Source organism: Serinus canaria, chromosome 18 (assembly GCF_022539315.1).
Source record: "Serinus canaria isolate serCan28SL12 chromosome 18, serCan2020, whole genome shotgun sequence".
Lineage (NCBI taxonomy): Eukaryota > Metazoa > Chordata > Aves > Passeriformes > Fringillidae > Serinus > Serinus canaria.
In genome coordinates, this window is record NC_066331.1 from 9,446,410 (window position 1) to 9,463,114 (window position 16,705).

A 16,705-nucleotide genomic window follows, 5' to 3' on the forward strand; every position below is an offset into this window, starting at 1 on the left:
GGATGGATGGATGGATGGATGGAGGGATGGATACCCCCTGGCTCTTGCTGTGTGCTGACAGGCACAGGTACTCACCTGCCTGGGTGGACTTCCGTCTGGCCTTCTTGATTTCCTCTTCTGTCTTGTTGCTGAGTTTCACCTCTAGCTGCTGCGTTTTCATTTCCAGATCCTTCTGCCTCTCTGTCAAGGCTTTCCGGGCCTTGGAGTAATGAGGAAGAGCCAGAAGTTACAGAGAAGAAGAACTGGCAGCTGCTTTCAGCCACCTTCACACACGTGGTTCTCAGCAAGGAGTCAGCAACTGTGCATGGAACTGGGTCCTAACAGGGAGTCAGGATCTTACAACACCATGGAGTCCACAAAAGTGTCCTGTGACCACAAAGGACTCACCACCAACAAATCACAAATGCATCTGAACTCTTCACAAAGTCTTAAAAAGGCAAAGGACTAATGGCACCATCAGGCTCTCCTGTTTCTTAACAGCTTTCTCATTGTTTCTGGAAGAAAAGAGAGCTGGAGCCTCTTTCAAATGTCTTACAAACAGCATGCATCATTACCAAGACACCTCTTCCATTCACTTTTCTTAGGATCTGAATCGTTGAGGTTTTCAAGTATCTTACAAAATTTCAAGTATCTTACAAAATTTGTCTTTAAGTAAGTTCTGGACTCAATGTACAACGATCACAAACTAACAACAGGAACTTGATTCAGAAAAAACTTGTTCAGGTTCATGCCAACAGTAGAAATCAAGAACCTGAGGCCTGGTTATAACTGATGACTTGAACTACTTTACATAGAAGTTCTTCAAGCTGTTAAAACCTAATTTATCAGTACAAATATATATTATACAGGTAAATTAGTAAAGTACCTTAATAAATAAACATTGTTACATAGAGGCTGGTAAACAGATAAAAATCACTTGTTTTGCATGGAATTGTTATAAAACATGTCACATTTTTTCTTTATACTGTACTAGTGTTTCAAACTAAATTGGCATGACTGTATTCTATTAGCACCTTGCAGTTTTTTACAGTCACACCAGCCTAAGTGTTACAGCTCTGCTGAAGCATTCCTGGAACATTTTCCATGTGCAGTTCTGAGGCCCTGGTGGGTCCTGCAGGTCTGGAGAGGGAGCTGCACACGAGCAATCTGTGAGGGCTGAGTGCTCCACAGGCACTGCAGTCACAGCCCTTCCCTTCTTCCAAGGTTATTCCTTATTCACTGTTCCCAATACTGCTACTGAGTTGCTTTGCAGATAGGAGTGTGAAGAACTTGGTGTTGTGCAGAAAAATGCCTTCCTTGCAGACACTCAGCCTAACGACCTTGTGTTTCCTGCCATAGTTCTGTCCCTGGAGAACTCCTGCTGAGCTTTAATGAAAGCACAAACAGCTTTGGGGATGACTGGGAATGGTATTTCCCTTGCAATTTACACCCAAAAGCAAACTCACGAGGATACAATTTGGCAGCTGAGGCGCAGGCATCCCCATTTCTGCCAGCTGCTGCTGGGAGATCACATCTTGTGGGTCTGACTCCTGGCACCACAACCTCAGCCACCTCCTGGCTGGTCTCACATCTGACCATTACTGGGTGCTGCTGCTGCTGCTGCTTGGGTTTTTTCAGTGAGGATGTTTCTTGTGAAGGGTTTGTGATTCGCCAGGCCAGGGTCCAGCTGCTTTTGGCCACTGAGCCAGGTGAGCCTCTGACCTGACCCTGCTGCCCTTCTAAGGCAAGGTGCTCTACATTTTGAGGACAACAGATGCACACTAATAAGAAGTATTTGCATCAAATTTATTGCCCCAGGCTGGCAAGGGGAGGATGAACCAAAAAGCCACTTCAGCAGTAGGAAGTTTGCCCCCCACTTGTCAGATCTCAGCTAAACACCAAACTATTTCTGGGGCTGGGCAAAGCACAGCTAAGAGCTGTGGCATTCACATTCTCTGAACAACAAGACATAATTCTCTTTCTCAGGGTTTTTTCCTGGAGAAGCACAGAGAGAAGAAGAGAAAACCAATTCTTATCTCTCCTTGCTGCTCCTGTCATTTTGCACAGGTAGAATGTGTTAGGAAGATTGTTTACCTGGAGGGATTTTTCAGTTGGATTCTGCTGAGGATTGTTTTGTTTCCTTGGCCAATCACTCAAAGTTGTGTCCTGGCTGTCTCAGACAGTCAGGAGTTTTTTTTAGTATCTATTAGTATTTTTTGTAGTATAGCATCTCTTTAATATAGTATAGTATAATGTAATATCATACAGTCTAATAAAGCAATTTTTCAGCCTTCTGAATCAAGAGAGTCAGACACCAATCATTCCCTGCCTCAGGGGCACCCTAACTTCAATAAACAGTGAAAACCCTCAGCAGGAACAGCTGTGACAGAACTAAACTCTCCACGGGGCAGCTGAGCTGCTCTTCTCAAGCCAGCAGTTTAGTTTGTCTCACAGCCTGCAGGCTGCTCCTGCTCCCACCTTCTCAACAGCCGTGTAGCGGCTGGCCAGGTGCTTCCGCAGGTCCGCGATGTGGTGGTCACACTTCTTCATGTCCTTCTTGAAGTTCTCCCTGAAGTTCAGCAGGGGTTTCTCTACCTCACTCTGGAGCTGGCAATGGAAACAAAGGAAGAAATGAGGAGCCAGGCAGCAACTCCTGGCTCTTCACAGAACCACAGAATCGTTAAGCTGGAAAAAACCTCCAAGATCATCGAGTCCCATCATCAACTCAGGTGTGGCATTCACATTCTCTGAAAAAATCCCTTTGCCCAGGATTTTTCTCCTAGGAAGCTGAGAAGCCTCAGAGAAAAGGAAAACAAATTCTTATCTCATTTGCTTCTCCTGTGCTGTGCTGATGTGGAATGTGTTTGGGGATTGTTCACCCACAGGTGATTGTTCCATTGCATTCTGCTGGGAGTTGTTTTCACTCTTTGGCCAGTCAGGGCCAGGCTGTGTCAGGGCTCTGGAGAGAGTCACCAGTTTTCACTATTATCTTTTTAGCCTTCTGTCTGTATCCTTTCTGTATTCTTTAGTATAGTACAGTACAGTATTCTTTAATATAATATAGTATCATCCAATAATAAATCAGCCTTCTGAGCACATGGAGTCAGATTCATGATTCCTGCCTTTATCAGGCATTTCCTGGCAAATACAATTCCCAGGGCTGCCAGGTCCACCACTAAACCCTGTCCCTAAAGTGCCACATCCTCGTGTTGTTTGCACACAAACAGAGGGAAGGATTTGGAGGATGCTACAGGAGTTTCTGTGCAGGGTTTAAAGAGAAGTAAAATACTGGAAAAGCCCCTCTCAACCTGGCCTGCCTACACACACACATCACTCCAAGGTGCATTTCTTCCTTTTGGAAAACAATACAGGAGGACAATGGGGAGCAAAAAGTGTTTCACTAATTACAGCCCTGATGTCGAAGTTTAAGGCAGAGCAGTGGGTTACCAAGGCAGCAGCTGGTTGCCTGAGTAACCTCTGCTGAATTGCTTACAAATGGTGCAGAGCTATAATTTTCCTCCAGAACATGGCTGTTGTGCTGAGATATCTGCCACTGAATTGAACCTGAACACCCACAGAGGTTAACAGAATGCAACAGGACTCAAGAGCATGTCACATGTGGTGGAAAAAACCCAGATAAATACCATAATTTGTAGAAAAAAATCTCCTTGGGTATCACTTGAGATAAAACCCAAAAATAACACGATGTTCACAGCAGACTTTTAAGAAAGGCTAATGGTACAAAAAAAGCCACAATTCTGGTTCTCTCCTTCCAGACAGGTAGAGTAGATTCTTGTTGAGAAGCCAAATATTGCTTTTCATTTCTTCCTTTGCAGAAGTGAAGTGTACAAGCACTAGTTCAATTTACTGGCTGGAACACAGAGTCCAGGTGAACAACATCTAGAATCAGTTTTACTTCTTTTTTATGAAAAATTAAAGCTAGATGTGTTTTAATTTACTCAGCAGGTAGACTAAATAAACTGATTTTGAGAGGAAGCTTGGACAGAGTTTCAGTAAGTTTGTTCACCAGCTTATTAATTCTTCTAAATTTGTATCACACGCAGGTCTATTTCCTCCCACTAACATGGACTGAAGGGAGAGGCCCACCAAGTCAGAGCAAAAATCTTTGGAAAAGAAAGAGCCATTTACCTTAGAAGAAAATTTGAGATGAACCTCTGCTTCATCAGCTAAACTCTTCTTGAGCTGAGCCCAGGCTTCTCCCAGTGTGCTGAAGGAAGAGCAGGACAACGATCAGGCCCTTCCCCACCTTTCCTTGTGGATCTGTCAGAGAAATCTGGCACAGCACTTTGTACCATATCTTGATCAGCAAAGTCATGGAAAAGGGTAACAGAACTCTGAGAAAACAACCAACCTTTGTGACCAAGGCAGAATTATGTTGGCATTGTGTCAGCGACATGTTCTATGAAAAATCCTTTCCTTAGGATTTTTCCCTCCTGAGAAGCTGAGAGGCCTCAGGAACAAAGTGTAAACAATAATTATCTGGTGCTGTGGGATGCAGCAGGTGGATCTGGGATTGGTCTCATCTGGTTATTTCTAATTAATGGCCAATCCCAGCCCAGCTGTCCAGACTGTCTCAGTCACAGACAAACCTTTGTTTTTAATTCCTTTTCTATTCTTAGCCAGCCTTCTGATGAAATCCTTTCTTCTGTTCTTTTAGTGTAGTTTTTAATATAATATATATCATAAAATAATAAATCAGCCTTCTGAACATGGAGTCAGCTTTCTCATCTCTTCCCTCATCCTGGGACCCCTGGGAACACTGTCACAAGTGGTGACCCCGAGGAAAGAACCAGCACAGCATTGTTTGCAGCAGGTCTTTGAGAACCCAGCTCATGGCAATCTCCACTTACAGAGACACCAGAGCCTCCCTAAGCAAGACCCTTCAGTACCTTATCCTCACCATAACAAAGTTTCCACCAATGCAGTTTCTTCTGCCTCTTCTACTTTACGCCCTACTTCAGAGAGCAGATTTTCACTTCAGGTGAGAGGAGCTTTTCAGCACTTGAAAATTTCTCTGTTGTCTTTTTATTCCAGATTATTTCCAGGACAGTGGCAGCTGAGGCACACTCCTCCAACTCTCTATGACAGCCCAGACTCCTCTTAAAGCACCACAACCAAAAGTGCACTGTCCCCAGTGCAGTACAACTCCAGGGGCTAAATTGGTAGCAGAGTATTTTGTATCAGACACTCTTTCTTCTACATATTTCAATGTGATTGCCTCTTCAGACAACAGCATGAAGCTGTTGATGAATAAGCTTGTGATTCACTACAGCCAGATCCTTCTCCCACAAAGTGTTATGTAACTGTATCTTTCACATCCTGTGAAAGTATAAAACCCGCTGCTTTGTCCTCATTAAAATGCATCTTATTTTTCTCTTCAGTTAATTTCTCAATTTTAACACAAGAATTCTGAATTGCAACCTTTTCTTCAAATCACACACACCAACCCTCCTAGCTCTGTCACATCTCTGAATACAGTAAATCCATCATTTCTTCTATCATAGGTCGTTCATTACAAAAACATTTTAAAACCCCCAGGACTTAGGACAAACCCTCTGGGATCTCATTCCACAGCTACTTTCTGTAGTTTAGTTTCTGTAAGCAGTGGGTTTTTCCTACCTAGTTTTTTGCACATTCAGCTTTATTTAGGCCACCATTTCTCTTGTCTGCCTACGAGAATCTCCCATCACAAAAAGCAAAGCTAAATAAAGAGCTGTGATGCTTGACCTACTCTTTTACTCCATCACTGAAGGAATTTAGGTTGGCTTGGCATGGTTCTCTGTGCATATACAACAATTGCTCCTCATCTTATTTTTCCCCTAAGTGAAAGTTTGATGGTTTATTCCACCACTTTTTGCAAAGGTTGAATAAATCTGAGTGATCTACAGTTCCTGGCTCCTTCTCTCTCTTCCCTATCCCCTTTTCAAGGATAATGAGATTTGACTGTTCCTGATAGCCTGAAAAATCACCTGTCACCTGCAATCTCAGACTAATGATCTGTCACCTCTGACGCTGCTGCAAGGACTTGGGTCCTCAAATATGGTGTTCATCAGCTAAACAACTCAGACACACCTGCAGAAGTGCTCCCAATATTCCTCCTTCCCTGAGCTCCTCTCCCACTGCCCAGTTCCCACTGTTACCTGGTGCAGGGAGAGCATTACTGGACAGTGCTCTCAGCTCCCTGCACTGCACCATGCCCTTTCCAGCTTTCTACTTCAACTTTTCTTAGGCTTGAGTGCTCATTCCCTCTCTTTTCACCTACTTTGTTTCCTTCCCCTTCATTTTTTCAGTCATTCTCTCTTTTTCCCACTGGGGGTAGGAGAAAGTGGAAGATGTGGAAGGGAGTGGGTATAGCTTTGCTAGGATCAGCTGAGCATCCAGCCCTAAGGAGAAAGGAGGACAGAAACCATTGCCATTTGTGCTCAGGGCAGTAACAGCCCAGTTATCCTCTTGCAATTTCTGTCCTTGCCTGCTGGGAGCTGAGCAAAACACCTCATGCAGCTTCAGTGCTGGCAGAAACACACTGAGCAAAGGTGAGGACAGTCATTTCCACCTTTGGCCTTCAGTGCTCAGAGGGTTTGTGGTGAAACAGACAGAGCCACCAAGTTCTGATCCTTCAGGAGTGGTGCCTTGGCACTGATGCTGAGGAACTGCACTTCAGGCTGAACTGCACTGCCTGAGGCCTTCTTCACAACTTCCCTAGAGTGAAAATGTTGGAAAGAAGCAGCAGACTGCTGCTCTTCTTGAAGGGTCAGAACCCTGATGAGAAGAGATTGCTTCATACTCCCTATTGACTGTGCTGCTCTGATTGTACCAGCACTGACCTTACACAGCTACCCTCTATATATTATATATTATATACATATATAAAATATACATATATAATATTATATTATATTTATTATATTATATTATATTATATTATATTATATTTATTATATTATATTATATTATATACATGTCTACTTATCGATCGTCGTATCTATATATTGTCTACTTATATTATATTGATTGTATTGTACTATTACTGTCTTGTACTTATCTGTATTTATATTACTTATCTTATATTATATTATCTTATATTATTATACTATCACATTATATTACATTATATCATATCTATTCTATTCATATTATCATATCATATTATATTATATCATATATAGATCATATTATATATAATATATATAATGTTATACATAACATATATAATATATACATATATAATGTATATATATATAATATATATTATACTCTCTATAATATATATATTATTTATGCTCTTCCACTTTCAAAGTAGTTTAGTACACATACATGCTAATCCTGGAAGGAACCAGTCCTGGCTACAACAAGGACAACATATAAACCTGACTGAAAAGGCAACATTTTATACACATATTCCTAAAAACTTCTCACTAACAACCTAAAAAAAAAAACCCAAACAACTCTGAAGCAATTCCATCTTCCCTAACATGCCCAGGGTGCTAATCTAAATAAACTTCTACTCAGAGGGAGAGAGCTGGGGAAAATTACTTGTACCTGCGTGGGAGAAATGCCTTTTATATTAAAATTCGTCTTCTGTGCAAGTCACAGAGACACACTTACCCTTCTTCCTGAGCAGCCAAGGAATTCTGAGACAGTTTGGACAGGTTCTTAGCATATTCCTCCTCAATCTTTATCCTACACTCACATACACACAGAGAGAAAATAAAAAGACAGCAGTAAGTAAGCTTTAAGGCAGAAACCCACACACATAACTTGAAGAAATTCTCTGCATTTTAACAGATTTTGCCACAGGAATTTTCCTTTCAGTCTCCAGGGCTTGGCAGCACCAGTTTGATGAGCAGTCTTCTCCCCCCATATGCTAAAAATGCAGAGGCAAGAGCAGGGCTATATGCAGGACGGCATGTGAGACAAAATTAGCTGAAGAAGCTCCAGTTCTGGAGAGCAAGTACCAAGGACAGAGTGTTTCTGCTGTGCAGCACGGGCTGTCTGCAGAGCCAGGAGCACGTGCTTCAGTCTGCTGTGGAATGTGAGGCTGCACATCCTTGAGGGAAAAATGGAGGAGTGCAGCCACCCAGGAAAAATCCAAAAGAGATTTGGGGGGGGCTGAAGCGCACCTTTCTTAGGGACACCAAATGCTTCCTGCTCTCTGTGATGGGTGACAATCGTGGCAGAGATGTGGCAGGAGCTTCTGGCTCCAGGACGTGGCTGGTGCAGCCCCTTCCTCTCACTCACCCCACTCCCTGCCCTGTCCTGGTCTTCACCCACTTGGAGGCACCAGAACAGGAGCTGAGCTTGCCAGTGGCAAGGGAGCAGAGGGGGAAAGGTGCTGGCACCCAACTGCTGTGGGAAGGGCTGCAGGGAGGAGAAGGAGCTGTGGAGTGAGGGGACAAGGTATGTGCTGACAGCCCAGCAGGGAGGAATGAGCAGCTGCAAGGTGCAGAGGTGATGGAATCCTGCCTGCAACCACCTTCTGCTGCAGTGAAACAGCTGCAAGGTGCAGAGGTGATGGGATCCTGCCTGGAACCACCTTCTGCTGCAGTGAAACAGCTGCAAGGTGCAGAGGTGATGGATCCTGGCTGGAACCACCTTCTGCTGCAGTGAAACAGCTGCAAGGTGCAGTCATGACACATTATGGTGGATGAAGAAAAAACCAGAGAGCTGCAAAGGGAGGCAAAGATGATCTGATGTGACTGCCATGCAAGAAGAAACTAAATAGATTAAGACAACAGGGGGAACAGGGAGAAAAAGTGGTAGAGGATATCTGACAGACAGCTCCATAATTCCAGGGAAGGCTCTGACTGAGTCTTTTTACACTGATCCTCCAGATTAGGAGGGAAAAATGAAATTATCAGACAACAGAAGCATTATTATTTTCCTGTAGTGCAGAGACTGCAGAAATCTTCCATAAATTGCTCAGACAAGCAGTGAAAGGTGCATGTATGGATCTGCTGAACATGGCAGAAGGTAAATAATCTGCTTTTTATTTTGTATTTTCTAAACCACTGCTTAAATAAAAAGTGAATAATGGAAACAATTTGCTAATGGAAACACTGCTTCTTATACCTGGTGCTTCTCAGGGCAGCCTGCAGACTTTTTTGGCTGTTTTGGAGCCTTCCCTGATTGCAAATTCTGGACCTTATTTTCACTTTTGATTTGAAAAAATACCTTCTTTCATACCAACACCCTGGATTTATTAAGTACTTTCCTCCCTTTCTTGAGGTCTGTCCTCCTTAAAGTCAAAGTCTGTGACTTTACTTGATTTTTATAACCCCACCTCTGTCAAACAGAACAGAATGAACATGTGATTGCTCAATCTGAGATCACAGTAGACAAGAAGCTCCTGTGAAATCATCTACCTGATTAACTAAAGTGCAGTTAGCTTCCCTCTGGTTGGATATTTGATGAAGAAATCTGGTTTTGTCTCATACCAGCTCCCTATTGAAGGGATGTCTTTAACAGCTGCCTGAATCTCACCTCCAGCAGGCTGATTGTACAAAGAGAATTTTTCTGGACACAAAAAATTCCCAGTTAAATGTGGTCTTGTGCTCCCCAAGGCACCTGATGGTCATCATGAAAACCTTATGAGCATTGCAGCCCCCTTAGCTGGGAACACAGAGGTTCCCCTGATGGCCTGAGCTGTTTCCATGAACAATCCCTCCAGCTCAACACCATCCCCCTCCTTCTGCACACAGAACAATCCTCATCCTCTGTTACTAACAGATGAAAAATGCAATAATCTTTCTGTAACTCCCACCCAGACCCTCTTCACACTCAATTCCCAACAATTTTTTGTTTCTAGCACACAGTGGGTCTTTCCTTCCTCTCCAGCATGCCTCCTCCTTCCTCTGCTGAGGACAGACACGCCTCCCCACAGGGTCAGAGCTGCTCTCCTTGCTCTTCCTAATTTCACACCAACTTTCCTTTCCTCTTGAATGCCTCCTGCTTTTATTTCTGTCAGATTTCATTATATATTACTTCCTTTGAAGCAGCTTCCCCCTCTTTTCCCTTGCTATCCTAATCCTGCTTGCCTTCCCATCCTCTCCCTCAGCATTCCCATTTCTCAATTGCACTTTTAATGTTCCAGGTGGTTCCTTCTTCTCCCTCTGGTCACACTGTAAGTGCCTCTTGGATTATCTGATGTCAAAGGCTACAGAAACCTCATGTGAATGTATCTGCTCACCTTTACTGCCTGTGACACTCTGCATTTTCCCACATCCCTAGCACGAGCAAAAAGGTGAGAGGGAGAAACAAAATAAATTATAAATGAAGCAGCTCTCTGCAAGTTCTGCCCAACTGACCTGCACCCTGAAAAGGCTCTGGGGAGAGCTCAGAGCCCCTTGCAGGGCCTAAAGGGGCTCCAGGAGAGCTGGAGAGGGACTGGGGATAAGGGATGGAGGGACAGGACACAGGGAATGGCTTCAGACTGACCCAGGACAGGGCTGGATGGGATCTTGGGAATGAGGAATTGTTCCCTGGCAGCGTTTGCAGCCCCTGGCCCAGAGTGCCCAGAGCAGCTGTGGCTGCCCCTGGATCCCTGGAAATGTCCAAGGCCAGGCTGGACACTGGGGCTGGGAGCACCTGGGACAGTGGGAGGTGTCCCTGCACTTACAGATGGCAAGGGGCTGGAATGAGATGATCTTTAATGTCCCTGCCATCCCAAACCATCCTTTGGCTCTATTACCAAGCCCAAAGTGATCTCTTTTTAAAATTTCCTCTAGGAAACTCTGCCTATGCTCAATTTGAACAAATTGCTTCTGTACTTTTCAGACAAAATATTTCCCTTCTAAACATCACCTCCACTCTGCTTCTCTCCTGTTTATACTTTTTCCTTGAATCTGCAGCTTAAAACCTTCTTGGTTCCCTTTACCCAGACAGCCTTTGTGCACTCCAACTCAGACAAGTGAGAGCTGGAGAAGCCTGGAAAGTGTGGATGAACACCAAAGAAATATTAAATGTTCATTAGGAACTTGCAGCAAACCTTTTATGCAGTTTAAGCTTTAACATATTTAAGGAATATCTAAATTGGGCAAAAGCAATTGCAATGAATGTTTCATTTGATAGCCAAGTGCTAATTACCTTTCTCGAACAAACTCTGCCATCTCCTTCTGCATCTGTTTCCCTTTAAGCTGCTTTTGAAGAAGAATTTCAAATCCTGACACTGTGTTGTTCCCTTGTGAGTCCTTCTTATCTGCCTGAAAGAAATAATAGGAAGTTCAACAAAAAGCTTTGGAGGCCAAACCCAGAGATGTGGCTCCCAGCAGCTGGTGGCTACAGCACCTCAGACCCTCCCAAAGAAATAGCCCAACACTCTCCTGCTCCATTACTCCTTTTTTTTTTATTTTTAATTTAAAAAGAGAAGCTTTACAATTATCTTTAGCCAGCAAGGGAGCCAGTGGGGGCCAAAGCAGCAGCCCTGCTGTCATTCCTGCCCAGCACCCTTCCCAGCTGGGTAAGGTCAGCCCCAAGGGCTCAGCCTGCCAAAAGCAGGAACCCTGCAACAAGGGAACACTCCTGGGGCAGAGGGGAGGACAGGGCTGCTCCTTCCAGCCCTAAAACACCTTTAGGTGTTTTACAAATCACAGGTGAGCCTGCCAAGCTCACCTGTGATTTGTAGAAAGGAAAACAGAGCCAGCCTGCAGGGATCTGCTGTAGAACAAGGCAAACTCATCCCAGATTGCCACCACACACCCCATCCCTCACTGCCTGTTTCTCACACAGCCCCTTGCTCCCCTGGCTTCAAGAACCAACACAGTTTTCTCTCTGCTTCCCTATTTCATTTCTTACCCTCTTCCAACAACCAAACTCTCAGAGTTTTGCCCTGCAGGTTTTGCTCTGATCCCCCACGTGCTGCACAACCAGCCAGAGGAAAATGCCAGACTGATCAGAGCAGGAGACTGGCAGGATGCCCTGCCAGGCACCAGCAGGCTGAGACAGTGGGAGAAGTGGAGATGATGGAGGGAGGAGAACGAGCTGTGGGCAGACCATGACAAGGCCAAAGAGGAAATTCCTGCAAGCAGAGTTATGGGAGGATAAAATCTGCAAGGATGAGCTGTATGTAGAGCTCCACTGAAATCAAGATGTGACCAACCCATGGAACCAAGCCCTGGCTGAACCTGAGTAGGGAGAACCAAACAGGGCAGGAACTTTGGTGAGACACGTGCAAAAAAATCTGTCTGTACACCATTCATGATTTAGGGCCCACTGGGATCAGAAGACTGGAAGGAACTGAAGAAATTTTGTGGTAACGTGACCATTTCCAAATGTGTCAGTGTATTTTAGCAGTGCCCTGCCATCAGCACTGAGCAAGCACAGGGGGACATGCTGCTGGGCCTCCAACACTGACACTTTTTTTTCATAGGGAAACACTTCAATAACCAGTGACTGAAAACACACATGAGATTCCTAAAAGCTTCATTGCTGATTCCTTTTGTAGTATTTGTTCATTCCATTGTGGTTTTCCTCTCACTGCCCAGAAAAATATTCAGGTGGAAGGGAAGTTTTCCACTGGAAGAGCATTTTCTATCAGCTCCACACTCCAAGGACTACTGCATCATTTTCTTGTGACTCAGGAGCCTGAAAACAGACCTGAGCACAATGGGCACACACAGCACCAGCCATGGAAGACTGCAGATGCTGCAGGCTGCATTAAAGCTACTCAAGCTGTAAATTGGCCAGTCCTTCACAAACCTCACCCTACAAAGAATGCATTCATTATCTGACCTCTGGAATACCCTGTGGAGGGAGCTGTACAATTTAACAAAGAGTTTTTAACTCTCTGCTTGCTTCAGAAGGGGCACCCCCTGCTTCCCTGTGCATCCCTGGCTCTCATACTCTGGGAACCACTGGAATGACATTCCCTGCCAGCCACCTTGCTATCCATGGACCTGAGTCTGAGGAGGCCACTGAGCTGGAACAAATCTGCTCTGGAGACAGGCTGGGAAAGCTGGGGCTGCTCACCTGGAGAGGAGAAGGCTCTGGGGAGAGCTCAGAGCCCCTGGCAGGGCCTAAAGGGGCTCCAGGAGAGCTGGAGAGGGACTGGGACAAGGGATGGAGGGACAGGACCCAGGGAATGGCTCCTACTGCCAGAGGGCAGGGCTGGATGGGATTTTGGGAAGGAATTGTTCCCTGTGAGAGTGGGGAGGCCCCAGAGAAGCTGTGGCTGCCCCTGGATCCCTGGAAATGCCCAAGGCCAGGCTGGATGGAGCTTGGAGCACCCTGGGACAGTGGGAGGTGTCCCTGCCCATGGCAAGGGTGGGACAGGGCGGGCTTTAAGATCCCTTCCAACCCAAACCAGTCTGGGATTCTGGGATTCTCTTCCCTTCCTCCTGCACTGCCCTTTTGCCTGTGGTATTTTGAAATATGTAGGAAACATAGGCTTCTCCTACGTCCTCCCTATTTCCTGAGCAAATCCACCTCCTGAGAACTGTCCTTGCCTTTCTTTCTCTGACGATCAGCCACATCTCAGACTGGTCAGATGTCTCCAGGAGCTCTTCACTGGCATCCCCAGTCTTTGTGGTACTCCCTGAATGCATTGTATCTCAGCCCAAAGTCTCCTTTACCTTGTACCACAAATCAAGCTGTTTATTGCACTTTCTTGGAAGCTCTGGAGCTGCATGTGGCATGTGGCTGGCTGCCCACTTACCCAGAAATAATCACAGTAGCTCCACTCTGAAGGTTTCAGCAACTGCTGCTCTGGCATTACGTCAGGGTGGGGGAAAGTCACACAGTTGATCTGTTAAAAAAAAAAATACAAAAAAACCCAAAAAACCAAAAAAAAAGGAGAGTTAGAGAGTAATGAAATTTAGCTGTTAATGAGAAATAGGTAAATAAAAAGTTACATCCATCAGAAAATCCGCAGTGAAGGCATGCCAGGGCAGAAAAACTGGTTGTTGCATGGAAACAGCAGCTAAGTATTCCCAGAATGCTACTCTCTGCAGGCAGGAGTGTTGGCTCAGAGGGAAATAAACTCCCTATTTCACATGAGGAAAACCTAGAGGATTTGGAAAGCACCACGCAAGGAGTTCTCCCAGATCCCTGAAAACTGTGCTAAAAAACCTGATGTGAAATATCCTGAGCACAGAAACACAGTGAGCACCAGAGAGCACTGCAGGCACTGTCAGTGCAAAACACCCTTGGCTATGCCATCTCCTGCAGGATGCCAAAAAAAAAAGAATTATTTGATCAGTGCACAGCCCTTCAATCTATGTCTGAGACCTTTTCAGATGAAGTGATGCTCTGTGCAGAAAGGAGCAGGGGCACTCTGGAGCCAGTGAACCTTCAGTGCTCACGGAGATCTGTCAGACAGGACTCATCACACGCTCATTAAACAACAGCATCAAAAAATCCAAGCAGTCATTAAGCTCTCCCAGTGGAACACTGCAGCCTGCTAACAGCACAGTGAAGCACCACAGCTACTGCAGAGCAAACCTGAGCCCTCCAGAGCAAGCACCAGCACGAGTCAGAGCTCACTCCCATTTTGTAATGCTCACCCCAAATCCCTGCTGGGCAGGTCCCCTAAAATCAGCCCCTCTCAGGCTCATGGGAACAGTAAAAGCACTTGATTCATCGAGGGATCAGGAGATGTTGGGGATGCGATGTCACAGATGTAACTGTATGGGGGTGGGGGTTTGTTTTGGATCAGTTAACTCACAGGAAATCCACACAAATCTGTGGGCAGGGTTAGCACAGCTGCACAGGCAGACCCAAAGGCATGCAGTGAATCTGCCTCTGGGCTGCCCAGAGAGGATCAGAAAGGATGTGGGTGCTGACACAGCACAAACCCACCACGCCACAGCACAGCAGACAAAACCTTCAGCTGATACAAGCTGCTCCTACAAACCCACACTGGTTCTGCTGCCTCTGCCCAGGCTGGAGCTTCAGCAGCTGCCCTGTAACAGTGCAAGAGCTTGCACCACATAAATCACCCTGCCCAGAGCTTGCCAAGCCCATCCCAAGCAGGCTGAGCACCCTGAACCTGTGCTGTCTTTGGCTGTCACCTCAACTAGATCCTAAACCATGTGTCTGGCCTTCCAGCTCCCACCAGGCTCCAAACTGACCTGCAGGTCAGAGACCTGGGCTTTGCAGGCAGTGGGCATGCACTGGAGACCCTGCACCTCCAACCAGAGCCAGCCTCTCCAGCCAGAGGGACAGTGTCCAGTTAGAGCTGGCACGTCCAACCAGAGCCAGCCTCTCCAGCCAGAGGTGGCACCTCCAACCAGAGCTGGCACCTCTAACCAGAGCCAGCCTCTCCAGCCAGAAGGACACTGTCCAGTTAGAGCTGGCACCTCCAACCAGAGCTGGCACCTCCAACCAGAGCCAGCCTCTCCAGCCAGAGGCACAGTGTCCAGTTAGAGCTGGCACCTCCAACCAGAGCTGGCATCTCCAACCAGAGCTGGCACCTCCAACCAGAGCTGGCATCTCCAACCAGAGCTGGCACCTCCAACCAGAGCTGGCACCTCCAACCAGAGGCACAGTGTCCAGTTAGAGCTGGCATCTCCAACCAGAGCTGGCACCTCCAACCAGAGCTGGCACCTCCAACCAGAGCTGGCACCTCCAACCAGAGCCAGCCTCTCCAGACAGTGCCAGCCTCTCCAGCCAGAGCAAGAATGTCCAGCCAGAGCCAGCACCTCCAACCAGAGCTGGCCTCCACTGGCCACAGGGTCCCAAGCACGGACAGCACTGCAAACACCCTCCCTGTTCCTCTGTATTCCCCAGGAGGAGTGTCATGCATCAGCTCAGTTCAGAGCAGGATGGCCATGCCCTAACCAACTGCACCTCCCAAGTGCGTTCTGCAGCCTTCAACAGAAGTCTGGGCATCACAGAGCCACAGAAACAGAATATCCTGAGCTGGATCATTGTGTCATGGCACTGCATGCCAGGACAGGGAGGTGATCTGCAGTGGGAGGCACAAGAGTTGTATCCTGCAGCTTAAAAATCTGCAAAGAGAAACAGCATGGGAAATTCCCACTCCCTGCTAAAGGCGGTGCCTGTTCCACAAAAAACTAAATCTGTGTCAGTTGGAAGCTGCTGATTAGAGATGTGACAGTGAGTCTCAATGTCCTGAAGCAACAACCACAGAGTCACTGGAATTGCCAAGGCTGGACTGGTGACAGTGTCTCACTGCAGTGCACAGAACTCCAGGAATTCAGCAGGAAGTGGAACAGTGAGTGTGCACATCAGCAGGTGATGAAAGCAGGGTTAATTCAAGTGTTTCTCAAAGTTTTAGGAATAAATCAAAATATTCTTCATTTCTCTAAAGACTGAATTGTTGGGAATTGATGAATGGTCTGGAAAGAGTCATGAGGCCATCTGGGTCTAGTATCACTTTTAAAAGGGAATTGGTGCCAGAATAAAAAAATATGAAATGCAGAAGCTTTTACAATCTTAAAAACAAACAAACAAACAAAAATATTATGGCAAACAGAATTTAACAGAACTTACATCTTTTTACAGTAAGGGGCATGAAAATTTTCTACACTCTAGAAATACTACTAAAAATTCCAGATTGCCCCAGGTTGCTTATACTTAAACAAGAGCTCTTGGATTGGTATTTCCCAGTATTTCCAAAACCTCTCAGGATTTCCCAGTATTTCCAAAACCTCTCAGGATTTCCCAGCAGGAGGGGAACACCAGGCTGGCACTGAGCAGCAGTGGTGTGCCAGTGTGGCATTCCCCCCTCCCAATCTTCCTTTTCTTCCTT

General features: G+C 45.9%; 1 protein-coding gene across 4 annotated transcripts in view; it reads right to left on the reverse strand.

The window, feature by feature from the left end:
- The window catches only part of GAS7 (growth arrest specific 7), an 83,781-nt gene that overhangs the window by 12,336 nt on the left and 54,740 nt on the right, over positions 1-16,705 (reverse strand). For all 4 annotated transcript variants that reach the window (XM_050981351.1, XM_050981350.1, XM_050981353.1 and 1 more), the window contains exons 6-11: positions 13,649-13,738; positions 11,083-11,198; positions 7,606-7,680; positions 4,129-4,207; positions 2,458-2,586; positions 76-199 (exon numbers count right to left, since the gene is read on the reverse strand). In XM_050981351.1, the coding sequence (XP_050837308.1) occupies positions 76-199; positions 2,458-2,586; positions 4,129-4,207; positions 7,606-7,680; positions 11,083-11,198; positions 13,649-13,738 (613 nt within the window). The remainder of the gene's footprint in view (positions 1-75; positions 200-2,457; positions 2,587-4,128; positions 4,208-7,605; positions 7,681-11,082; positions 11,199-13,648; positions 13,739-16,705) is intronic.